Source organism: Ovis canadensis, chromosome 2, assembly GCF_042477335.2.
Source record: "Ovis canadensis isolate MfBH-ARS-UI-01 breed Bighorn chromosome 2, ARS-UI_OviCan_v2, whole genome shotgun sequence".
NCBI lineage: Eukaryota > Metazoa > Chordata > Mammalia > Artiodactyla > Bovidae > Ovis > Ovis canadensis.
Window position 1 is genome coordinate 132,089,561 of NC_091246.1, and position 17,246 is coordinate 132,106,806.

Here is a 17,246-nt window from a genome sequence, read left to right on the forward strand (position 1 = left end):
GGAGTTTAAAGATTGAAATGACTGTTGAGAATCAGAGGGAAATCTTACAGAAAATAGAATTGGTTTTTAACTGGCCCAGCATGATACCTAGTTTATAATAAGCTTTGAGTACCTGTTCTAGGAATGAAAGATGAGGTTTTATGGCTTCCCTCATAGCTCAGTTGGTAAAGAATCTGCCTGCAAGGCAGGAGACCCTGGTTCAATTCCTGGGTCGGGAAGATCCGCTAGAGAAGGGATAGGCTACCCACTCCAGTATTCTTGGGCTTCTCTTGTGGCTCAGCTGATAAAGAATCTGCCTGCAGTGCAGGAGACCTGGGTTCACTCCCTAGGTTGGGAAGATCCCCTGGAGAAGGGAAAGGCTACCCACTCTGGTATTCTGGCCTGGGGAATTCCATGGACAGTCCATGGGGTTGCAAAGAGTTGGACAGGACTGAGCGACTTTCACTTTCTAGGAATGAAAGATGAGGTTTTATGGCCTCAAATAGAGGGTCAGGGAAGACCTCAGTAAACATACAGGATTACACATTTTTGAAGACCTTCTAAATTAGATGACAGAAGGTAAGATACTTGAATTTATAGAATATAGAGCTGTGTAACATACTGAAAGAATATTGGCCTTTAAGGGTAACTACTTGAGGAAAAGTCTGGTTCTAATACTTTATTAGTGTGACTTTAGGAAAGTCATTGACCCTCATTTCTTCAGTTGTAAAAGGATACCACTGGTCTTTCCACTCTGTGTGATAATCTTATGAGATAATATATGTCAAAGGACTAAATTAGTAGAAACTATAATTTGCTATGAAATTGTGACATGCTATTTCATTTCCTGTAATGACTTAGAAGACTAGCTTTCTTTTTCAGTTACTGTAAGGATAATTGTATATATGTAAATTGGTAGCTTCTGATCTGTGGCTTAAAATATCTTTTACTCATTTGTTAAAGTCAGTTGCTTCGCAACCCAGTGAAAGTGAAGTCACTCAGTCGTGTCCAACTCTTTGTGACCCCATGGACTGTAGCCCACGAGGCTCCTCCGTCCATGGGGTTCTCCAGGCAAGAATACTGGAGTGGGTTGTCATGTCCTTCTCCAGGGGATCTTCCCAACCCAGGGATTGAACCCAGGTCTCCTGCATTGCAGGCAGATGCTTTAACCTCTGAGCCACCAGGGAAGCCCTCACAACTCAGAAATGACGTTTTTTCCCTTTTCATCAGTTTAAGTACAAAGCATTGGTTTTGCAAAGTACAGAAAATTATTATTGAAAAAGAGAAATATTGTTGCCATCTTGGATATATATGTATTATTACCTGTCACTTAAAAGCCTCAGTTTAAGTGACTGTGTTTATGTTTCTTTATTTTTAAAAAGCTACCTTGTAACTCAAATAACCTAACTTAGGAAAACTTTTATTTTCTACTTCTTTTCCTTTTGTTTCAAGTTGGCTTTATTTTGTGCCATGGGATCCTCAATACTGATGCAACTGCACTGAACCTTTGGAAGCTAGCTCTTCAAAGTAGCTCTTGCCTCTCTCTCTTTCGGGACGAAGTTTTCCACATTCATAAAGCTGCAGAAGACTTATTTGTTAACATTCGAGGGTATGTCATTTTCAATTATTTTCTTTTTCAGAGAAAAGTAGTGAGTGGGGTATCTGTTGACGTTCTGAGGTAGAGAAGGCTCACATTATGAGAGAAGATACAATCTGTACCAACTTGTCAGTCACACCAAGTTCTTAACAGTGATCCTGATGTTTTTTACAGGTTACTTCACAGACTGAAATAGCTAGTGTTTCTGCTATTTCAAAATTTGTATTCTAGGAAAAAGATGATATGATCTCTTTTGTGTATCGTTACATAAATATGTTTATGTTTTAGACATAAATATTACTAAAAGCACAATGTACATTTTAGGAATTATGAAGTTTTTAGAAATGTATTTTAGAATGCAATGCATTTTAAAAAGTGTATGAATATATCAGAAAATACTTCATTAATTATTTATAGCCGTTGCAGAAGTCAGACCACTGCAAAAAGGAAATCATGTTTCTTTATAATGAGGAAGTATTCCAACTGACTCATTTATACTCATTCCTTGTAACACAAATAATTCTTAAATTTGTTCCCTTGGAATTTTTAATGCTTGCTTTTTTCCCACTTTTGGTTCTGTAGCCAGTATATAAAAACAAGTTGAACTCACACTTGGTAGCCTTTATGAAATCTTTTGAAATTAGGAGTATCTAAAATATCTTGGGGTCTATTGGACGTAAAACTATTGAATAATTGGGTTGGATTTGTCAGCTTAATGGAAGTGAAATTCACCTACATTTATTTCATATCCGATTAAATAATGTCCTAAATGAAATTCAGATTTAAAAAAATCTATGTTATTAAAATGTAAAGATATGTCTAGTACTGACAGTTTAAGCCAGTATACCATCTCAGATTTTAGTATGTGTATGAAGTACCCTGGGATGTGAATTAAAATCCAGGCTCCTGGGCATCACCCCTAACCTCCTAAATCCCCTGTATCTATATTTTGGAGAGGTAAAGAAATCTGCCCTTTTCTCCTACTGCCTCCCCCCAGTAGTTTATTGAGGTAAATTTACAGACAGAAAAATGCATAAATTTTAAATGAACAACTCAACAATTTTTCGTACAAATACTCCTGGCAACCACTTTGATCAAGATACAGAATATTTCCATTGTCCCCAGAAAGTTCTCTTGTGCCTCTTTCTGGTCAGTACTGCTACCCCAGGTCCATTTCCCCCTAGCCTTCACAGGTGATCTGTTTTGATTTCTGTCGCCATAAGGGATTCTGACATTCCCATGCAGGTAGTCTCTCAGCCATAGTGTGAGAAACAGTACCCTCTGTATTTTTCAGCTCTTAGTTCACTTTTTATTTTAGATGGTGGAGTACCTGGAAATATCCTATGTCGTTGTGAACTTTGTCATTTTCAAAGTGATTCAGATCAAAAATCCTGAAACTTATGTCTTAGCCTGTTGACATCCTCTCTGGGGAATTATATTTAAATATATGTAAACACTTAGAACCAGAGAGTTTCTGTGTATTGAGTGAGCGTAAGGTATATATGGTACAGATAAGTTTAATGGCTTTATGAAACCAATTGTCTTTTCATTATGCCATTTTTTTTTTCCTCCTGACCACTCCACATGACTTGTGGGATCTTAGTTCCTAGACCAGGGATTGTATTGAGACCCATCACAGTGAAAGCACCAAGTACCAACCACTGGACCTCTTGAATCCTTTTGTTATGCTTTTTCTGTGTTAAATGTACCATTTAAGAATTTCTGTATTTAAATTTGAAAAGGTTTAATTTTTTTTATTAAATCATGAGTGATCCAATTTAAAACGTGAATTATAGTAGTTAACAAGTCAGACCATAAGTGTGAAAACTCATCATTTATACAGGTCAGTGGTTACAGAATTATGACATTTGCTTGAAGAATACACAAATCTTAGCATACTTAATTTAGAAATTGAAGTTCTTGGTGTAACTGGTTAGGAAGATAATTTTGCTTAACATTTTAGGAATTTTGAATTTTTAGGTATTTAGTAGCCAGGAAATTAGCATATCTTTATTAGAGTTTATTTTATAGATGACATCTTTAGACTGTTTGATGCTTCTATTCAGTGTCTTCTATTTTAAATGTTTTTTAATTTGAAAAAAATGTGCTTTTAAAAAAAAATGGTCAGTAAAAATCACCCGTAGGTCTGTCCGTTAAAATAACTTAAAGTAATCAAATGCTTTCCTGCTCCAGTTTTCTCCACCACAAAATTTCTGTTCCTAGTATATGTGCCTTGAGAAATTTTTTTATGCTTATGAGGTAAGGTAAAAAACCAAAAGTAATAGCTTTGTCAGCACTTGCAGTTTTTGGAAATCACTGTTAATTATTTTAGAAGTGTAATTTAGTGTCCCTATTGGAGATTTAAGAAAATGAAAGTCGTCTTTGTAAATTTAATTTTACTGAATTTAATGTAATACAAGATTTATTACTTCAGGAAGAGCCAATGGGGTACTTAAGGTGCTCAAAATGATGTGGGTAGACTTCTTCCATGTATTTCCAGTTTGAGAGCCAGTTTTTCTTGTTGATAGTAAGACATTTTTAGTTGACTAGTATTTGACTAACTTGTTTTCACTGTTATTGACCAAATTAAGATTAACATACTTCCAATTTTTTTTTGGCTCACAGCTATAATAAGCGTATTAATGACATAAGAGAATGCAAAGAGGCAGCTGTGTCACATGCGTAAGTGGCTCTAACTTATCTGTGAAACTTTTAATCAAGAATTCCTTTCTTAAAGCATAATTTTGTTGAAGTGAGTGCAGATTAACGGTGTGTAAGATGTGGCAGTGGAAGTAGGGGGCTTCCAATCAATGAGAAACATGTTTATAACTCTGTGTCTAGTCCTCTTGGTATCAGTATGGACAGATTTTTAATATTTTTTAAGTGTTAGCATGCTCTTAAGGAATACCATACAGAGGAATTTATTTTGGTGTCATTCATTCCTCTTATTACCCCTACGCTCTGGTACCAGTACTTGGCAAGTTATGACGATTTTTGTACTACTTCATGTGCACTCCCCCCAATGGTATTTGTTTTTCAAAGTATGTGATCCCATACCTTGCCCAAATATTAGTAAATATATTTTATTAGAAAATATATAGATAACTTAAACTAGATATTAGTGTATTTAAAATGTTTGTTCAATTTTCCCATGAAATAATTTGGTAATTCATTTACTTGTTATATGGTATACTTGTATAGAATATCTTCTTTAGTAAGTCTAGGTACAGTAGAGATAACACTATCTGATCCATCAGTATTTCTACAAGGCAGAGAAAACATAACACCACAGTTATAGGTGAAAATAGAAACCTACAAGAAGTTTTAGAATTTAGGCTTAGGCTGTAACATTGATATTAGGAATTTAAATCATCTTTATTAATTGCTAACTATAGTGTATTATTTCCTCATGTGTTTTTTTCACTCAAATAAAGTGCTTATATTATTATAAAATCAGTCTCTAGTACAAATAACATGCTTTGGAGTGGGTTAGAATTCCATTCCAGGCCTGATTATTCATATGTGAAACCCTTGGCAGATACATGGTCTCACAGCTATCTTTTATAAAGGTCTTTTTTCCCTGCATTATATAAAACAGTTATAAGTAGTGAGCAGCAGTAATTCTAACCATTCATTAACATGTGCCAGACATAGTGTTTATATCTTCTCTTGATGGTAATACTCCTTGCAGCAACCCTGTATAGTAAAATAATCAAAACATTACCCACTCTCTATTTAGATACTATACCAGATGAGTCTATTATTTTCAGTAAGTAGAGAGCTTGTCATTAGAATTATACTAACATTGTAAAGGTACTATATGTTAGATAACATGAAAGATACATCTTGAGTCAGGTGTCCTCATCCCTGTTTCTTGATGAGAGTCTGGAGCTTAAGAGAGGTAGAACCTAAGGTCACATAGGTAAAGGTTGGATTTTAGTGTGTCTTCAAAATTAATCTGTGGTGTCAGTTAAATTTCTCATGTTGCATATTTCTTCTCCTTAGGATTTTGACATATAATAGATGTGTTGTTCAGTCTCTCAGTCGTGTCCAACTCTTTGTGACTCCATGGACTACAGCACAGCCAGGCTTCCCCGTCCTTCACTATTTCCTGGAGTTTGCTTAGACTCATGTCCATTGAGTCGATGTCGTCTTCCGGCCATCTCATCCTCTGTCACCCTCTTCTGCTCCTTCCTTCAGTCTTTGCCAACATCAGGGTCTTTTCCAATGAGTCAGCTCTTAGTACTATAGGGGCTTCAGCATCAGTCTTTCCAGTGACTGTTCAGGGTTAATTTCCTTTAGGATGGACTGGTTGGATCTCCTTGTATTCCAAGGGGTTCTCAAGAGTCTTCTCCAGCACCACAGTTTGAAAGCATTGATTCTTTGGAACTTTGCCTTCTTTATGGTCTAACTCTCATATCCGTACGTAATTACTGAAAAAGCCATAGGTTTGACTGTACAGACATTTGTTGACAAAGTGATGTCTGTACTTTTATAATATGCTGTCTAGGTTAGTCATAGCTTTTCTTTGAAGGAGCAAGCGTCTTTTAATTTCATGGCTGCATTCACCAACTGCAGTGATTTTGAAGCCCAAGAAAATAAAGTCTGTTACTGTTTCCATTTTTTCCCCATCTGTTTGTGGGGTGGCATTTTTTTGCAACTGTCTAAAGTTTAAAACTTTTCTGGAATTACTTATATTTTGAACAGTATGAGGAGTTGGAATATTTAGAATACTCTTTGATTTTTTGTTGTTGTTAATTTGTGAGAATAAATTTTTTCTAATTTGTATTTTATTTTTAAGATACCCAGTACATGAATATTTATGATTATCCTTTCCTCATCTTTCTGTTTTTGAACAATAGCACCAAATAGATTTCATCCCAGTACCTTAATGAATATAGCTTTGATTTACTTAGTTTTAAGTTCATAGGGTTGCAAAGGAGTCAGACATGACTTAGTGACTAACAATGATATATTTAATAGCAATATACTTAATAAATGAGGATATAGATAATCAGATATTTATTAAGTTATATTTATTGATTCTACAAAAATGTATACAGTAAAAAAGTGCTTACTTTTAAGGATTTCACAGTCCATTTTATAGAGTTCTGGGCTATGTGGTACTTAACTGGCAGAAATTCTTCAGGATTAGACATCTCTATATTGGGAAATACTTTCTGAAGAGTTGGTCTTGAAGTTTGAGTAGGATCTTGATAGGTAGAGAGAAGTGGAAATAGTTAACCATAGCAGCACAAGAAAGGCAAAGAAAGACGAGATTGAAAAGTCATTTAATGACCAACACGTAGAAGATATTTTTAAGGGTTTCTGTTTCCTAAGAAAACTTTGGAAGTTGACTCTGAAATGATGTTAACTAATTGCCAGTAATAAGTTTAGTAGAAACAGATAAACTCTAATGGTGGCTGTCTTTTCCTATAGTGGTTCAATGCACAGAGAAAGACGCAAGTTTTTAAGGTCTGCGCTGAAAGAATTGGCTACTGTCCTGTCTGATCAGCCTGGCTTGCTAGGTCCTAAGGTAATTGATTTAATTCTTGTTTTGGCTACAACAAATGTGCCACATTAAAATTAAAATAATTTTTTTTCCTATCTATCAGGCACTTTTTGTTTTTATGGCATTATCCTTTGCCCGTGATGAAATTATCTGGCTACTTCGTCATGCAGATAACATGCCAAAGAAGAGTGCAGATGACTTTATAGATAAGTAAGTTAGCAACAGTAAGAAAATATATTTTTTGTATATATGATTTATGGGCTATGGAATTTGAGGACTAAAGTAATTTTGAAAATCTTTAAGGCTTTTCATATATGTCATAATGGAGGGAATATTTAAAATATATTGTTAGGTGATATGAATTAGAATGCAAAGTCAACTTTAGCTTTGAATTAAGGCTTAAATGTTTTCTCACTAGTACTCTAGGTTGTTGCAGAGGTATGTTTTTGTGCTATAGTATTTCTTATAGGATTCATGTTTCAGAATTATTTATTACACAGACATTTGAATAACAATCCTAACGGAGTTACAGCTGTGTCATTTGTAATAATTTTTTTCTTATTTTAGTCCATAGTCCTGCAACAGCAATTAGATAAATGAATCAGAGAAATAATAGCGTACAGAAAAATCTTGCTTTTTCCTAATACTCTAACCTTCTTTTATTTGTGACTTTTTAATGATATATTTATGAGATGTCCTAATTTTATTTTTATTTTGTATATTCCTTTATCAGTTTTTTTATTCTTGCTTTTTTTGCTTTCCATGGTTTCTTTCTGTATATGAGATAATATAAAAAAAAGTAGTTGACATTAAATATTTAACAGTGCTTTTTCTAAGGAAAAAATTGATGTAGCAATATCAAAGGCAGTTCATATTTTCCTTGATAGTGAGTGAATTTAATTTTTTTGAAATGTTTTTTCTTGAATAAAAAAGGCACATTGCTGAATTAATATTTTATATGGAAGAGCTTAGAGCACATGTAAGGAAATACGGACCTGTAATGCAGAGATATTATGTGCAGTACCTTTCTGGCTTTGATGCTGTTGTCCTCAATGAGCTTGTGCAGGTAAAACCTTTGATAGCATTCTCTCTTTTGTTTCTTATTTCCCTCCTTTCCAATAATTGATTTGTTTGCTCAGTAAACATTTACAAAAGTAATCTTTTGTCTCATGGTAAAGTCACAATGGTAAATAAGTCATGGTCATATTTTGTCAAGGGTATCATTATCTAGAGCAAAGAAAACATTTAGTTGTATTCCAGTGTGATGGGCATTATGCTTAAGGGTCTATAAAGCTTAAAGTGAACACATGCAGGGAATAATTCTTTATCTTGGTGGGTGGAGGTGTACAGTAACCAAATTATAGAGGATCTTGCAAAAGAGGAGGTTAGTCATAAGTCAGATTTAATATTTAGGAAAATCACCCTGGCTTAGTGTGGATGAGAAATTACTGGGGGCCACATGAAGAGGCAGATAGCAAAAGGCTCTTGAGAATCCCTTGGACAGCAAGAAGATCCAACCAGTCTATCCTAAAGGAAATCAGTCCTGAATATTCATTGGAAGGACTGTTGCTGAAGCTGAAACTCCAATACTTTGGCCACCTGATGCGAAGAACTGACTCATTGGAAAAGACCCTGATGCTGGGAAAGATTGAAGGCAGGCGGAGAAGGGGACAACAGAGGATGAGATGGTTGGATGGCATCACTGACTCAATGGACATGGGTTTGGGTAGACTCTGGCAGTTGATGATGGACAGGGAGGCCTGGCGTGCTACAGTCCATGGGGTCACAAAGCGTCAGAACAACTGAGTGACTGAACTGAACTGAACTGAATCTAAAACTATTGGTTTTCCCCAGAAATAACCATACTTTGAAATCCTCATTTTCTTTCAAACCTACCTAAAAATGCAAACAAGAAAAAAACTGTTCATGTAATTGTTTACCCTGAGTTATAAACAGCTTAGTTTACTATCCTAGTTTATTTCTTCTTTTATCCACTAGATGGAGCTCATACGCTTCCTTTCTACAATGTCTGTAAAAAGAAGGAATAGAAAAGCTGCTTTTATCCAAAGAAAAGTGTTAGTGCTTTGCTGCAGTTGTTTTTTAAAAACTTTTTATTTTATGTTGTAGTATAGCCAGTTAACATGTGGTAGTTTCAGGTGAACAGCAATGCAGTTTTTGCTTTTTTAAAAATTGTTGTTATATACCAGATAAACCAAAAGCTACTGTGCTATCACAGTCTAAAAAGTAAATTAAGACTCCTGGCTTTGTGGCATTTTGAAGTTTGCTATGACTAACTGGATATTTATTAATAAATTTTACAGATTATGTTAAAGTATTAAAATTTTTAAGCCACCCTGTGTCTTTTGTGTCTTATGTTATTTTAGCAATACTGAGAAAATTTTAGAAAAGGCAGAGAAACCAGAGATCAAATTGCCAACATCCGCTGGATCATAGAAAAAGCAAGAGAGTTCCAGAAAAACATCCATTTCTGCTTTATTGACTATGCCAAAGCCTTTGACTGTGTGGATCACAATAAACTGTGGAAAATTCTGAAAGACATGGGAATACCAGAGCACCTGACCTGCCTCTTGAGAAACCTATATGCAGGTCAGGAAGCAACATTTAGAACTGGACATGGAACAACAGACTGGTTGCAGATAGGAAAAGGAGTACGTCAAGGCTGTATATTGTCACCCTGCTTATTTAACTTCTATGCAGAGTACATCATGAGAAATGCTGGGCTGGAAGAAGCAGAAGCTGGAATCAAGATTTCCGGGAGAAATATCAATAACCTCAGATATGCAGATGACACCACCCTTATGGCAGTAAGTGAAGAGGAGCTAAAAAGCCTCTTGAGGAGAGTGAAAGAGGAGAGTGAAAAAGTTGGCTGAAAGCTCAACATTCAGAAAATGAAGATCATAGCATCCAGTCCCATCACTTCATGGGAAATAGATGGGGAAACAGTGTCAGACTTTATTTTTCTAGGCTCCAAAATCACCGCAGATGGTGACTGCAGCCATGAAATTAAAAGACGCTTACTCCTTGGAAGGAAAGTTATAACCAACCTAGATAGCATATTCAAAAGCAGAGACATTACTTTGCCGACTAAGGTCCGTGTAGTCAAGGCTATGGTTTTTCCTGTGGTCATGTATGGATGTGAGAGTTGGACTGTGAAGATGGCTGAGCGCCGAAGAATTGATGCTTTTGAACTGTGGTGTTGGAGAAGACTCTTGAGAGTCCCTTGGACTGCAAGGAGATCCAACCAGTCCATCCAAAAGGAGATCAGCACTGGGATTTCATTGGAAGAACTGATGCTAAAGCTGAAACTCCAGTACTTTGGCCACCTCATGCGAAGAGTTGACTCATTCGAAAAGACTCTGATGGTGGGAAGGATTGGGAGCAGGAGGAGAAGGGGGCGACAGAGGATGAGATGGCTGGATGGCATCACCAACTCGATGGACATGAGTTTGAGTGAACTGTGGGAGTTGGTGATGGACAAGAAGGCCTGGTGTGCTGTAATCATGGGGTTGCAAAGAATCAGACACAACTGAGTGACTGAACTGAACTGAGAAAATTAATTTCTTATTTTTCTGAAACAGTAGCAGCAGCAATACTGATATTAATATAATAATTGACATTTATCCATAGTATATTAACAACTCTGAGGGTAGGTATAGTGAAGAAAAAAAGACCTTATGTAACTTGATCACTGTCGCACAGTTCATGAGTACATGAGTAATAACACCTTCAAAAAACACTATTTAAATGTGTTAAATGTCTGAGCTTTTTACCACATGCAAGTACAGTATTTACATGCATAGTTTTTTTAACCTTTTGGTAGGATTTTAATTTAGAACTAAGATAACTTGTTAAAATAGTTCATTGTAATATTGGTTAAAATGGTAACTTTTAAATTTTAATTTTAAAATTGTGGTAAAAATGTATGTAACGTTAAAGTTATCATTTTAACTATTTTTAATAGTACAGTATAGAACTCTGTGCATTTACATGGTTGTACAGGTCTTAATATTTTGAAAATTAGGCTTTTTGTGAGCTAATAAGCATATACGTTTTAAAAAAGTTTATCATGTAGCATCTACCTCAGATATAGTTTATTAAATATTCACTTTTTAAGCTATTTTCAGAGGGATTTTTTTGCTGCTAATTTTGTTGAGGCAAAATTTATACATGATAAAAATCAATTGTTTTTAGTGTACTGTTTTAATTTGGACAGCTGTATACATTCATGTAACCACTACCAGTCACGATAAAGAGCATTTCCAACATCTAGAAGTTTTCTTGTGCAACTTTGTAGTTGATTCCCTCTCTAGATCCTCAACAACCCCTTGACTGCTCTTTTGTCACTTTTGCCTTAAAAAAAATTTTTTTTCATGTGAATGAAATCATCCTTGTTTTTCATTTGTTTCAGTTGGTATGTTTTTGAGTTCAGCCATGTTACTGTGTGTATAAACATTCCATTTTTATTTATTGCTTAAAAACATTCCAACTATGGATATATCAGTTTATCCACCTACTAGTTGATGGACCTGTGAATTTTCTGCCAACTAGATGTTTTTATCATTTTTATCACTTCTTTTTTTTTCAGAATCTTTCTGTTTGCCCTGAAGATGAATCAATCATCATGTCCTCTTTTGTTAACACTATGACTTCTCTAAGTGTAAAACAAGGTAATAAGTCTTTTAAATTGAAATGTATTTTCTTGCCATTAGGTTTTCAAATTCTGTTATTGAGGAGAGGACTTAGCAGTTAGTTTTTATAGGATTACTTATCTTACTTAGGAGCATATTTAATCTCTTTTCTTTGTTTGCTCTGAAGCAAAGGTTTCAAAGATGGATGTGTGGTGATATTTATAAGAAATACAGCTTGACATTTCTTCATATTCAGCTGGAGGCAAAATGGTAATTTTGAAGCAAAATCGTAGTTTTGAGGCAAAAAGGTATTTTGTAATTATAAAAAAGAAAAATGAGCACCCTGTATCATCATAAAGTTTATATTATGGTCCAGGCATTACCTATGACAGTAATCAATACCATTAATGAAATGATTAATCTGGGCAAGCACTTTATATATATTATCTTATTCAATCTTCATCAATGTTAAAAAGCTGTTAATTACTTTTAGTTACACATTTGGAAACTTAAGGCTTAAGGTTAACCTTTCAGTTATTCAACATGGTTTGCCCACTCTTTTTAACAGATACTAAGTTCTTGAATAGGAACTTAAATTTAGATCTGTCAGTCTCAAAAGTTGGGTCATATAATAGACTGCCTTTCCATTAGCTGAATACTCCTCCATTCCAGTAGACTGATATTTTAGTTTTATATTCTTTAAATAAAAAATATCAGAAACCTTGTGAATTTCTGAGTAATAAATTTATTTTAGTTTTATCAGTCTTAATATTGATAAACTTATAACTTGATAAATTAATAACTTGATAAACTTATAAATTGATAAGTTAAACATACTTAACTTATGTAATGAATCTGCTATAAACTTGCCTGATGATATTTGGTTGAAATAAAGTTACTTTGTGGATGCTTTCCAAAGTTTCTGTTCATAGGATTCCTCATGCTCTGTTATAGGTGCTTTTGAGTTGACATGTAAGCAAAATGAGAATCACGGGGTTTAGAGAGAAGTCTGTACTTTACACTTCTCTTAGCACAGCTGCCTCATCACCTTTATAGGATATGAGAATTATTTCACTCTTCGCAATCATTTTTAAATTGTGGTAAAATACAGTTTACCACATTACCATTTTTAAGTGTACAGTTCAGTAGAGTTAAGTATATTGACACAGTTGTGCAATAAATATTCAGAACTCTTCATCCCGGGAAATTGAAAACGTAGCTATAAAGTAACAACTCCCCATTTTCCTCTCCACCCAGCCCCTGGATCCACTATTCTACTCTGTTTCTATGAGTTCAGCTATTCTAGGTACTTCACATAAGTACAATATTTGTCTTTCTATCACTACCTTATTTCACTTAGCATTCCCTCAGCATGTCATCCATGACATGACATCCATGTTACAATATTTGGTCCCTTTTTTAGGCTGAATAATATACCATTGTGTGTATATATTATATTTTGTTTATCCACTGTTGATGGACTTTTTGGTTACTTCTGCTTTTTGGCTGTTGTGAATAATGCTGCTATAAACATTGGTGTACACAAGAACATGGGTGTATTCTTTTCTATATATGTCCAGAAGTGAAAGTGTCCTAGCCCTTAAATTTTAAAGTGTGATTTAGGTTATTAAAATATTAATTAGCTTTGTAATCTTTGTTCTGTTACTGTAGTTGAAGATGGGGAAGTATTTGACTTCAGAGGAATGAGATTAGATTGGTTTCGATTACAGGTAAGAATAACATTAATTTTCATCATCATTCTGTTTGTTATTGAATACCTTAGTTAACATGAGAGCATAACTTAATATGAAAAAATATTCCTTGTATACCTATTGAAAAGACTTCTTTTGTATTGTCATAACTAACATGGTCTTTACCTCATGGAAAAAACTTTTTTTAATGAAGATATAATTGACATGTAACATTATATTAGTTTCAGGTATGCAGCAATGATTTCAGTATATATGTGTATTTTGGAATGATCGACAACAAATCTAGTAAATATTCATCACCATATGTAGTTAAAAATTTTATTTTTTCTTGTGATGAGAATTTTTAAGATTTATTCGCGTCAGTTCAGTTCAGTTCAGTCGCTCAGTCGTGTCCGACTCTTTGCGACCCCATGAATTGCAGCATGCCAGGCCTCCCTGTCCATCATCACCAACTCCCGGAGTTCACTCAGACTCACGTCCATTGAGTCAGTGATGCCATCCAGCCATCTCATCCTCTGTCGCCCCCTTCTCCTCCTGCCCCCAATCCCTCCCAGTATCAGAGTCTTTTCCAATGAGTCAACTCTTCGCATGAGGTGGCCAAAATACTGGAGTTTCAGCTTTAGCATCATTCCTTCCAAAGAAATCCCAGGGCTGATCTCGTTCAGAATGGACTGGCTGGATCTCCTTGCAGTCCAAGGGACTCTCAAGAGTCTTCTCTAACACCACAGTTCAAAAGCATCAATTCTTCGGCGCTCAGCCTTCTTCACAGTCCAACTCTCACATCCATACATGAACCACAGGAAAAACTGTAGCCTTGACTAGACGGACCTTAGTCGGCAAAGTAATGTCTCTGCTTTTGAATATGCAATCTAGGTTGGTCATAACTTTTCCTCCAAGGAGTAAGCGTCTTTTAATTTCATGGCTGCAGTCACCATCTGCAGTGATTTTGGAGCCCAAACAATAAAGTCTGACACTGTTTCCACTGTTTCCCCAACTATTTTCCATGAAGTGATGGGACCAGATGCCATGATCTTCGTTTTCTGAATGTTGAGCTTTAAGCCAACTTTTTCACTCTCCTCTTCCACTTTCAAATATATAATACAGTGTTGTTAACTATAGTCACCATCCTATATATCACATGAAAGACAGTGAAAGTGTTAGTCACTCAGTCGTGCCCAACTCTTTGCAACTCCATGGACTGCAGTCCAACAAGCTCCTCTGTCTGTGGGATTTTCCAGGCAAGAATATTGGAATGGATAGCCATTGTCTTTTCCAAGGGATTTTCCTAACCCAAGAATTGAACCCCAGTCTCCTGCATTGCAGGTAGTGTCTTTATCGTCTTTATTGTAACAGGGAAGCCCATGTTGTTCAGTTGCTCAGTTGTGTCCGACGCTTTGCTGTTGCAGCAAGCCAGGCTTCCCTGTCCTTCACCATCTCCTAAAGCTTGCTCAAACTCATGTCCATTGAATCGGTGATGCCATCCGACCATCCCATCCTCTGTTGTCCCCTTTCCTCCTGCCTTCAGTCTTTCCCAGCATCAGGATCTTTTGCAGTGTGTCGGCTCTTTGCATCCGGTGGCCAAAGTATTGAAGCTTCAGCATAAGTCCTTCGAATGAATATTCAGGGTTGATTTCCTTTAGCATTGACTAGGTTCAACTTCCTTGCAGTCCAAGGGACTCTCAAGAATCCTCTCCAACAGCACAAATTGAAAGCATCAATTCTTCAGTGCTCAGCCTTCTTTATTGTCCAACTCATCACATCTGTACATGACTACTGGAAAAACCATAGCTTTGACTAAATGGCTTTTGCTGACAAAGTAATGTCTCTTCTTTTTAATAGGCGGTCTAGCTTTTCTTCCAACGAGCAAGCATCTTTTAATTTCATGGCTTCAGTCACCATCTGCAGTGATTTTAGAGCCAAAGATGATAAAGTCTCTCACTGCTTCCATTATTTCCCTATCTATTTGCCATGAAGTGATGGGACTGGATGCCATGACCTTAGTTTATTGAATGTTGAGTTTTAAGCCAGCTTTTTCATTCTCCTCATTCACGTTCATGAAGGTGCTCTTTAGTTCATTTTCGCTTTTTGCCCTAAGGGTGGTGTCATCTGCATTTCTGAGGTTATTGATATTTCTCCCCACAATCCTGATTCCAGCTTGTGCTTCATCCAGCCTAGCATTTTGCATGATGTAGTCTGCATATAAGTTAAATAAGCAGTGTGACAATGTATAGCCTTGATGTACTCCTTTCCCAATTTGGAACCAGTCTGTTGTTCCATGTCTGGTTCTAACTGTTGCTTTTTAACCTACATACAGGTTCTCAGGAGGCAGGTAAGGTGGTCTGGTATTCCCATCTCTTGAAGAATTTTCCATAGTTTCTTGTGATCCACACAGTTAAAGGCTTTGGCATAGTCAATAAAGCAGAAGTAGATGTTTTCCTGGAATTCTCTTGCTTTTTCTGTGATCCAGCAGATGCTGGCACTTTGATCTCTGCCTCTTCCACCTCTTCTAAATACAGCTTGTACATAGATTTAAGTACTGTTGAAGCCTAGCTTTGAGGATTTTGCTAGTGTGTGAGATGAGTACAGTTGTGCAGTAGTTTGAACATTCTTTGGCATTGCCTTTCTTTGGGGTTGGAATGAAAACTGACCTTTTCCAGTCCTGTGGCCATTGCTGAGTATTCCAAATTTGCTGGCATATTGAGTATAGCACTTTAACAGCATCATCTTTTAGGATTTGAAATAGCTCAGCTGGAATTCCATCAGGTCCACTAGCTTTGTTCATAGTAATGCTCTTCAGGATGCATGTTTTATTTATTTTGTAACTGGAGGTTTGTATCTTATGACTGCTGTACCCTTTTCACCTACCCCTGACTCCCTGCCTCTGGGAAGCACCAATCTATTGTCTATGTCTGTGAGTTTGGTTTTTTCTTTTGTTCATTTTGGTTTGTTTTTGTCATTTTAGATTCCACATGTAAGTGAGAGATCATATGATATTTGCCTTTCTCTGACTTCTTTCATTAGGCACAGTACCTTCACGGCCCATCTATATTGTCACAAATAGCAAGATTTCCTTTCTCTTTTCATGGCTGATTAACATTCCTAGTTATGTGTGTGTGTGTCCCAGTTTTTTATCCATTCATCCATCAGTGGACACTTGGGTTGTTTCCATGTTGTGACTATTGTAAATAATGCTGCAGTGAACAAAGGGATATAGATGTCTTTTTGCAGTAATGTTTTCCTTTTCTTCAGATGCATGCCAGATGTGGAATTGCTGGAGCATATGGTAGTTCTCTTTATAGTTTTTGAGGAACCTTTGTATTGTTTTCCATAGTGGCTGCACCCATTTCCATTCCCACCATTAATAAACAAGATTTCCTTTTCTCCACATCTTCACCAACTCTCTTTATATATTACCTTTTTTTATAATAGCCATGGTAACAGATGTGAGTTGATAATTAGTAATGTTTTAAGTAACTTCCCTGAAATTGCAGAGCTGATTAGTGGGAGATCAGGGAAGAATACTTGAGATACTACCACCTCCAAATAGTAATAGTATATATTATATGTTATTTTCTTCCAGTTAAAAATAAAGTTTAGAAATTAACATTTTCTTGTTCTAAAAAAATCTTACAAACAGTGTGTAAGTCATGCTTATTAAATGACAAAATAGAATTACTGTGGCAAAAGATATGTACACATTAAAAAAATTTGAAAGTCATCGTCACAAAGTTTGAACTGTTTTCAGCCTCTTACTCTCAGTTTGTGGGAGTTCCTAAACCAACGTTTATGTTCAGAGA

At 35.8% G+C, this 17,246-nt stretch overlaps 1 protein-coding gene across 1 annotated transcript in view; it reads left to right on the plus strand.

Moving 5' to 3' along the window:
- NCKAP1 (NCK associated protein 1) overlaps nucleotides 1-17,246 on the plus strand; it is a 110,660-nt gene that overhangs the window by 47,054 nt on the left and 46,360 nt on the right. Inside the window, exons 9-15 of the mRNA XM_069577044.1 lie at nucleotides 1,432-1,588; nucleotides 4,202-4,258; nucleotides 7,016-7,112; nucleotides 7,192-7,298; nucleotides 8,022-8,154; nucleotides 11,695-11,776; nucleotides 13,409-13,467. Of these exons, the coding sequence (XP_069433145.1) occupies nucleotides 1,432-1,588; nucleotides 4,202-4,258; nucleotides 7,016-7,112; nucleotides 7,192-7,298; nucleotides 8,022-8,154; nucleotides 11,695-11,776; nucleotides 13,409-13,467 (692 nt within the window). The remainder of the gene's footprint in view (nucleotides 1-1,431; nucleotides 1,589-4,201; nucleotides 4,259-7,015; nucleotides 7,113-7,191; nucleotides 7,299-8,021; nucleotides 8,155-11,694; nucleotides 11,777-13,408; nucleotides 13,468-17,246) is intronic.